Consider the following 9,800-nt stretch of genomic DNA (forward strand, 5'->3'; position numbering starts at 1 on the left):
ATGATATGATTCCAAACACTTTCATTTTGTGGGAAGTCAAATAAGTAACGTTATCGTTTAAACCGAAACCAGTCTTTCCTGTGTTTTGTGTTCGTCAGTCCAGGAAGAAGAGAGACTCTTCTGGAGTCTGACAGATCTCTTCCGTCAGCTGTGATCATGTTGTGTTTTTGGGGAGCCCAGGTCAGAGAGGCTTTTGAGCTGGTACCGCCTGACAAAATTAAACAAGGCAGACGTGGTTTACAATTCGTGCGTCCGAACACAGCCGTTCAGGACATGTCAGCTGGAAGGAGTTTTGTTGGATTTATCCAGGATGGGAAGGTCTCGGTCATAAAATTGCGCAGTGGAGACAGTGATCATGATGGAAAACTAAGTATGACGCTCTTTGTTTTTTTAATTCAACTTTTTACTTTTTAATTCAATTCAATTTAATTTTGTCAACTACTAGTTGACAAATAGATAGGAAGTAAAAATGCTTATTGTGTAAAAGACAATTTATGAAGAATTAATTGATATATTAATGTAATTTGAAGTCTGATCTTTGAGAAAATATAAGAAGTCATCCGCTTTCTTTCATTGTTTTTTTTTTTTTTTTTTTTTTACTTAAAGGAGTAGTTCACTTTCAAAACAAAAATGTACAGATAATGTACTCACCCCCTTGTCATCCAAGATGTTCATGTCTTTCTTTCTTCAGTCGTAAAGAAATGGTGGTTTTTGAGGAAAACATTTCAGGATTTCTCTCCATATAATGAACTTCTATGGTGCCCCCGAGTTTGAACTTGCAAAATGCAGTTTAAATGCAGCTTTAAAGGGCTCTAAACAATCCCAGCCGAAGAAGAAAGGTCTTATCTAGCAAAACGATTAATTATTTTTTAAAAACATTTACAACTTATATACTTTTTAATCTCAAACGCTCGTCTTGCCGAGCTAGACAATACAAGCATTTGAGGTTAAAAAGTATATAAATTAAGAAATTCTTTTTTTTTTTTTTTTAGAAAATAACCCATCGTTTTGCTATAGATAAGACCCTTCTTTCCTCAGCTGTGATCGTTTAGAGCCGTTTGAAGCTGCATTTTGGAAGTTCAAACTCGGGGGCACCATAGAAGTCTATTATATGGAGAGATATCCTGAAATGTTTTACTCAAAAAACATAGTTTCTTTACGACTGAAGAATGACATGAACATCTTGCATGACAAGGGGGTGAGTACATTATCTGTACATTTTTGTTCTGAAAGTGAACTACTCCTTTAACTGTGCCATAACTTTGTCCTATAACAAAAATTAAGGGGAAAAACTCTTAATAATGAGAGAGCTTTACCTACATTTTAGATTTTCATATAGGGTTATTTATTTAATATAAAATTTTAATTAACATATTTTTTCCTCCATGACATGTTGACCAATTTCAAGACAAACTTTGACAACAAGACAAACTTGGCTGTCATCCGTTTCAAAACTGCTGAAAATTATACAATTTTAAATTGAGCGATTTTTATATATCCCCTATTGCAATACTGTTTTTAAGATATTTTGAGATAAAAACAAATCTGTCGTTCTTTTATGTGTGTCACACTAAAGGACAGAAATAGTAGTTTCTATTTAAGTTTGAACATGTCAAAGAAGCAAGAAAGTTTAATTTTGATACAAACAATATCAACATGTTTTTTTAAACAAAGCAAAATAATTATCCTCAACAAAATTTAGTCACTTAGTCAATCAGTACGTTACTGAAACTCTTCTAGTCCCCCTGGCCCTGTTGCATGTTTCTATAGTTAAACTGATTAAAATATTTCATTTACTGCAGAGCAACTACAGCTAAAGAAGGACAAAATCAGACTGATCGCCTGCGGAGGAGATTGTGCGGTTCTTCTTTCTTATGAAGGAAAAGTTCTCATTGTGGACAAATCTACTGTGTACTGCAGGTTTGTTTATGTAGACGTAACAATATAAATTAACATATATGTTAATAAGTATATCTGACAGATTTTCTTGTCTCTGCAGGCCTTTCAAAAGTCTGAATAACAGACAGGTGATTCAGATCGCATGTGGAGACCATCATTCAATGGCACTAACTAATGGTATTCATAACTAACATCTGCCATTTTTATCTTTTGAGATCTAATGATTGACATGAATGGATTGACGTTTGAGTGTAAATGTTCAGAGCTGTTGCTCTTTCAGATGGTCAGTTGTTCGTTTGGGGCGAGAACTTTCATGGTCAGCTGGGATTGAGGAAAGATCATCCGACCTCTCCGTCTGCTCAACATGTTGAGAGTCTGAGTGGGATCCCAGTGGCTCAGATCAGCGCTGGAGGAGACCACAGCTTTGTGTTGTCTCTCTCTGGAGTCGTGTTTGGATGGGGAAAGAACTCTGCCGGACAGCTGGGCCTCGGAGACACTACAGGTCTTCTTGTTTCATCATGTAGAAACTAAATCACAAATAGTTTAAAAGTATGTGCTAAATTTGTGCAATACTGTGTCACGATTATTTGGAAGTGAATAATCTACTGTTTTTCCATCACAGACAGACACGTCCCAACGGTTGTAAACAGTCTGAACCGGAAGAAAACTGTGTCCATCTCATGTGGAGGAGAACACACGGCCACTTTATCAAAGGTACTATAGTAGATCATAATGTATTAGATTTTATGCTTTATTTAGCATGAAAACAAGCAGGACAGAAAATGTAATAAATAGTTTATGTTTCAGGGCGGCACAGTGTTCACATTTGGATCTGGATGTTCTGGTCAACTTGGGCACAACTCGTTTGAAGACGAACTTTATCCGCGAGTGGTTGCTGAACTGTGGGGATCTGAAGTGTCACAGGTCACATGTGGGAGGTAAAGATCTTTTTTTATGCACTGTGCACCATCTTTAGCTCTTGTACATAATTCTTCAAACGATAAACATTTCTGATTTATGTGTTCTATTTAGTAATTAGGCATTTGATTGTTATTTTGCATGAAGACGTCACACGCTTGCATCAATCACATCGTCAAAGGTGATCTACTCATTTGGATGTTGGATACAAGGGAAGCCGGAAAATAGCAAAATGATCAAGAAGTCTGTGCCTTTGCCTGTGGATCTTACAACTAGTAATTAAAAACCATTTTATAGCAATAGGCTATTTTCATATTCAGGATGATGCAAATAGATCTTAACCTGATTATTTGTTGAACACAGAATATAATCATGAATATACGATGGATAAACTCATCGCTGGGGAGAATCATTCCTTTGCCTTGTTTTTCAAAGTAAGACATGGCCGTTTTCATTTTAAGTAGTTTATTGCTGCACTTGGATTACGTATGTTTTTATTTATTTATTTATTTTGTGTTGTTGTGTAGGAACTTGGGAATGAGTCTGCAAAGTCTAAACCCAATCCTAGCAGAGGGATTTTGACATTAAATGACAGAATGTTTGTGCGCTGGGCATCTGAAAAAGACTCATGGCCAGTAATAAAGAAGTGAGTTCTTGCCTTAAAGGAACTTTGGTTCTTTCTAAACCTACTATAGTATAAGTGTATAAGTGCTTATTGTAAGTAGAGTATATTAGTGGTCTGATTAGTATTTAATGTTGTGGCCTGTAATTTATATATGGTAGGGTAATGCATATAATTGGACTATATTTACAGGGAAATAAGAAAAGTGTTCTCCTATGCTGCCTGTTTGAATGGAAGCTTTCTCAAAGCAAGGTAAATCAGAAATCCATAGGTATGTCTAGTCATTTGTTACGCCTAAAACAAATCTGCTAAAAGCATCACAAATAGTTATATACATTTCTGTTTTTGTAGTCATGATGAACAGGATTTTGAGCTGGCTGAAAATGCTTTTTCAAAGTTATTAGAGAATGAAAAGGTGACATCAAAGGTAATAGCAAACCTAAAATATTCAGTTTGTTACATTTTACATTAAAAAAATGACTAAATTTTAATTATTAAAAAGGGGTTTCTATCATGGTGTAGTGTCTTTTTTTAGTTTTTTTTTTTTTTTTTTTTCACAAAACAAAAAGTCAAAATTATTTGTACTGTATATCACAGGTAGTGAAGGTAATTCAACAAATGCTGCGATCTCTGAATCCCAATCCAACTGATGAGGAATCGCTCAGACTTTACATTCTCCTTCCTGAGCTCATCAGACGTTTCCAGAAACAACAACAAATTGAACTCACTGAAGCTCTGGCCTCCAAAATCCTTCAGCTGAGTCCTGATGTTCACAAGGTGTTAGGTAAAGCTGAAGACCTTGCAGACTTTGCTTTTGGCCATTTTGTATTTGTCTAAATATTTTTAAATTATGTTATCAGAGAAGTACTGGTCCGAACTCCCAGATGATCGCCTCAAAGGCCTGGTGAAGTTATTTCGCAAAGCATCGGCTAAGCTGATTGGCCAGATTTCTCGTGGCAAAATGAATCAGGATATACACAACTTGGAGAACTTTTTGGAGATCCTTCAGAAAATCAATCAGGTGCCTTTTTTAAACATTGGATCAAAGATGCAATTTAACCTTATAATTGTATAATACTTGTTTATCCTTTGTTGTGAAGGTCTGCCTCAGTGCCAACAGAGACATCGCAAACAGGGATTTCATCATTTTTGAGATCAATGATCTACTAGATACAGTAAGAACCAAAGTAGTGAATACTGTTGCACAGATTTCTTTCAGGAAAACTAAAATACAAGAAAATTCTCTTTTTCTGCATCAATAGCTCCAGGTCACCATGGAAGACCTGGAAGTGTTCAATGTTCCCTGTGACAGAGCTTTGAAATATTACTACATTGTGAGTATTGAAGACTTCATATGGATATTTACATTTACTTTTTATGCTCTTTGTTCAATAACTGTAAGAAATCCTATATTACTCCAATGCATCTTTCTTACAGAGAGCTATTAAAACATTATTCAGGTTCCCTTTTGCGGCTGACACTGTATCGAAACGGAGAATGTTGCGTGTAAGTGACAGACATGATGATGTACTCATTTATACAAATACAGTGAGGGAAAAAAATATTTGCACCCCTGCTGATTTTGTACGTTTACCCATTGACAAAAAATGATCAGTCTATCATTTTAATGGCAGGTTTATTTTAACCGTGAGAGACAGAAAATCCACAAAAACATCCAGAAAAATGCATTTAAAAAAAGTTATAAATTGATTCGCATTTTAATGAGTGAAATAAGTATTTGATCCCCTATCAATCAGGAAGGTTTCTGGCTCCCAGGTGTCTTTTATACAGGTAACAAACTGAGATTAGGAGCATTTTCTTAATGGGAGTGTTCCTAATCTCAGCTTGTTACCTGTATAAAAGACACCTGTCCACAGAAGCAATCAATCAATCAGATCCCAAACTCTCCACCATGGCCAAGACCAAAGAGCTGTCCAAGGATGTCAGCGACAAGTTTGTAGACCTACACAAGGCTGGAATGGGCTACAAGACCATCGCCAAGCAGCTTGGTGAGAAGGTGACAACAGTTGGTTGGACAACAAAATAACTGTTGATCTCCCTCGGTCTCGGGCTCCATGCCAGATCTCACCTCGTGGAGTTTCAATGATCAGCCCAGAACTATAAAGGAGTATCTTGTCATTGATCTCAAGGCAGCTGGGACCATAGTCACCAAGAAAACAATTGGTAACACACTACGCCGTGAAGGACTAAAATCCTACAGCACCCGTAAGGTCCCCCTGCTCAAGGAAGCACATGTATAGGCCCGTCTGAAGTTTGCCAATGAACATCTGAATGATTCAAAGGAGAACTGGCTGAAAGTGTTGTGGTCAGATGAAACCAAAATCAAGCTCTTTGGCATCAACTCAACTCGCATGTGTTTGAAATGCTGGCTATGACCCCAAGAACATCATCCCCACTGTTAAACAATGAGGTGGAAACATTATGCATTGGGGGTGTTTTTCTGCTAAGGTAACAGGACAACTGCACCGCATCAAAAGGACGATAAACAGGGCCATGTACTGTCAAATCTTGGGTGAGAACGTCCTTCCCTCAGCCAGGGCATTGAAAATGGGTCAGGGATGGGTATGACCCAAAACACACTGCCAGGGTAACAAAAGAGGAAGCACATTAAAGGTTGTATCAGCGATTTCAAGCCTGAAACATAAAGTGTCACATTCAGCTGACCTTTCTTCACGATCCGCTCGCTGCCTGCCCCATAAATTGGCTGTAAAAAAAAACGCGTCTCTGTGGTCAGCCTAGGGTCCGAGATATGCCAAAAAAACAATCGGTGCTACCAACCATTCCACAGAAAAACAAACAGTGTTCCAACCAATCACCGTCAGGGGTTTGGTGTTGTGGACTTTCGCTCCGCCTCCCTCACATCCCAGCACCAGTAGGAAAGTCCACAACACCAACCCCATGACGCTGATTGGTTGGAACACTGTTTGTTTTTCTGTGGAATGGTTGGTAGCACCGATTGTTTTTTTTTTGGCATATCTCGGACCCTAGGCTGACCACAGAGACGCGTTTTTTTTTACAGCCAATTTATGGGGCAGGCAGCGAGCAGATTGTGAAGAAAGGTCAGCTGAATGTGACACTTTATGTTTCAGCCTAGAATCGCTGATACAACCTTTAAGGTCCTGGAGTGGCCTAGCCAGTCTTCAGACCCTAATTCCATAGAAAATCTGTGAGGGAGCTGAAGATTTGAGTTGCCAAACGTCAGCCTCGAAACCTTAATGACTCGGAAAGGATCTGCAAAGAGGAGTGGGACAAAATCCTTCTGAGATGTGTGCAAACCTGGTGGCCAACTACAAGAAACATCTGACCTCTGTGATTGCCAACAAGGGTTTTGCAAAGGCATGTTTTGCGAAGGGGTCAAATACTTATTTCACTCATTAAAATGCAAATTAATTGAATTTTTAAAAAAAAATGTGTTTTCTCTGGAATTTCTGTTGTTATTCTGTCTCTCATTGTTCAAATAAATCTACCATTAAAATTATAGACTGATCATTTCTTTGTCAGTGGGCAAATGTACAAAATCAGCAGGGGATCAAATATTTTTTCCCTCACTATACCATGATAAACTGCAGGTATGTTTACATGACAGTGATGTACTTAAATCTGAAAAGTTTCGCATACAGACAGCATTTGCAAACAGATCAGAGAAAGTGACTAAAAATGCTGTATTATGCATGCCAAAGCAAGTAGATGCTGCTGATGTTACTTTGTAAAGAACATCTATCCACCTTTAATGCAGAAGTAATCCTATGGGCGATACTTCCGGTGCTTTAGCCGCTATAGGGAAATAACGAAAATAATTTTTTTTTTGCCAGTAAACGGTAAAACTGCACTACAAACCAGTGTATTCATAATTAAGATAATACATTAAAATAATACAGTAAGACACATCAATTTGCAATATTAAGCAGTAAAACGAGCTGTTTTGTACAGCTAAAAATAGCTGGACGCTGATGAGCGCCCACTCTTATGGGAAGAAAATGGTGGATAGACTGAATATGTGCATGTGCATGTGCATGCATATGTGCTTGACAGCATTTTTTGTAGTCCACACAGAGAAGATAGTGGTGACGAGAACTTGCACATTGAAACCTGTTTTCAACAGTTTGCATTTTCAGGCCCCTAAAATACTGTTGTTGTAAAAAATAAACAGCCAAAACACAAAGAAACAGTGTCCTGCGTCCTGTGAATGTAATCATTTTATGCAAATACCCAGCTAACATAATTGCACTTTTCTAAGTACTTGCAGGACGAACGGACATGTAGCAGTCCTGACAATGACAGTATCAACATGTTGTGCATAAACAGAGAATCGGTGTTGATGGACACACTTGAGTATCTCAGACAAAACATCTACTCGTTTTTCCATCGATTAAAGGTAAATGAAATAGCACTACAATTCAAAAGGCAACCATTTGGAACATCTGATATGCGGTTTTATGTAACATTCCTGGTAAAAATGTTTCCTGTGCAGGTGAAGTTCATTGGGGAGAAAGGAATAGATGAGAGGGGCGTATCTGCAGAGTTCTTCACCCTCCTTTCCCAGTCTCTTCTGAAATGGGAGAAGAAGGTGCTGGAAGTCCATGAGAGTTCACTGGTTTGGTTCAAACCGGATGTACGTTCTACACCAAACATTCCTCATTCTTCCTTAAGTGGTTTTCCCTTATATATCATTTTGTGCTATGATGCTTATGTTTTTTTCAGAATATGCAAGATGATAGCGATTTTTACTATCTTGGTGTTATCTGTGGAATGGCACTCTACAACCTTCATTACGTAAATCTTCACTTCCCAGTGGCCTTGTTCAGGAAACTCTTCAAGCTGAGTCCCACTCTGAATGATCTGGAGGAGCTGTCTCCTGTGGAGGCCAGGTAAACACGTAAAGACTATTTGATTTCTAGATGTTGTAGGTTTCACAGTACTTTTCCAGAGCATACTCATAATTGTATTTTGAAACACCTCACATTAGAAGTCTGAAAAGCCTTCTTGAGGAGGATGAAGACGAGGATGTGGATATACTCTTTTTGGATTTCACAGTAATACAGTTTTCTATGTTTCATCATTTGTACAAAAGTGTAAACAGCTGCTGTTAAAAAACTTACATTTGATCACTTACGTTATCTACCTCTTTTAGATCAAAGGGCAAGAGCTCATTCCAAATGGAAATCAAATTCCAGTGACCAAAGCTAATAGGTAGAAACCGTTGGATGTTTCATAATTTTGCAGTGCTAGATTTGTTTATCTTTCATTGCAAAGTAAAAACACTGTTTTTTGCAGACAGAAGTTTGTGGATTTGTACGTCGACTTCATTTTCAACAAGTCAGTGAAGAAACAGTTCAAGCATTTTTCAGAAGGTTTCTTTACGGGCTGCCCAGCTGATTTCTGGAGCATTTTTCACCCTGAGGAACTCCAGGAGCTTCTCCATGGCTCCCCTACATATGAGTGGAAGGAGCTTCAGCAGGTAAATGTGTTCAAGAATCTTGGCAATTTCTAACAAGCATTTATGTTTTAAAGTTTACATTTTTTCTGCTTCATCTTTAGTGTGCATCTTATGAAAGATGTTCTCCCTCTCATGAGCTCATCAAGAACTTCTGGGCTGTTTTCTTTGAGCTCTCTGAAGAGAACAAGAGGAAATTTCTGAGTAAGCATTGTCTTAAACTTATGAACATCTTGATGCATCAAGGTCACATGCACTTTTAGGAAACATAGTTATTATTCTCTCAGATCTTCACATTTCGTTTATTTTTCTCTAGTGTTCTTGTATGGAACGGATCGTGTCCCTGTGGGAGGTTTCTCAAAGCGCCCTCTGAAGATTTTACTCTCAGACCGTCCTGATGCAGAAGACCGTTTACCAGAGGCCCAGACCTGTATTGGCAGATTAATTCTTCACAAATACAGCGATATCAACACACTTCACGACAAGCTAGTACATGCAATCAGCTTTTGTGAGGTTTTTGGAAGAGGGTGAACTTCCTTTGAGGTTCTAAACCTCAAAATATACGCAGTCAAGCATATACTGCTACATTTTGTAACTTATTAGTTTCAAATGTTATAAGAACTGTTAGTTAATTTAATGTGAGCTTCTTTTAGATTTGCAATATGGATGCAACAGCTGTGGGATGCAATTTTTTTTTAATGTCGTAACATTTATGAGATTTATATAGTTATGAAAAACTAAATATTTGTAAATACACACAATGTGAGCGCTACAGGTATTAAAAAATATATTTAAATACATTTTATTGTATATGCGTTACTGCTGGTAGAATAACTTAACTACCCTGTAACTGTACTTTCTCATTTTTATATTATATGCATGCATTATTATGTGGATATTCTTGTA

General features: G+C 37.6%; 1 protein-coding gene across 1 annotated transcript; it reads left to right on the forward strand.

Annotated features, from left to right (window-relative positions):
• Positions 1-156: 156 nt before the first annotated feature.
• On the forward strand, positions 157-9,619 carry LOC141337106 (probable E3 ubiquitin-protein ligase HERC4). Its single transcript, XM_073842864.1, has 24 exons — positions 157-370; positions 1,803-1,920; positions 2,000-2,076; positions 2,180-2,401; positions 2,522-2,613; positions 2,707-2,837; positions 2,965-3,092; positions 3,181-3,251; positions 3,345-3,463; positions 3,632-3,691; positions 3,791-3,866; positions 4,037-4,223; positions 4,300-4,460; positions 4,540-4,614; positions 4,702-4,773; positions 4,877-4,945; positions 7,698-7,835; positions 7,932-8,072; positions 8,162-8,328; positions 8,427-8,493; positions 8,592-8,650; positions 8,735-8,918; positions 8,999-9,098; positions 9,211-9,619. Exons 1-24 carry the CDS (start codon positions 157-159, stop codon positions 9,423-9,425), a joined length of 2,943 nt encoding a protein of 980 aa, XP_073698965.1. The 3' UTR covers positions 9,426-9,619.
• Positions 9,620-9,800: the final 181 nt, after the last annotated feature.

Source organism: Garra rufa, chromosome 6 (assembly GCF_049309525.1).
Source record: "Garra rufa chromosome 6, GarRuf1.0, whole genome shotgun sequence".
Lineage (NCBI taxonomy): Eukaryota > Metazoa > Chordata > Actinopteri > Cypriniformes > Cyprinidae > Garra > Garra rufa.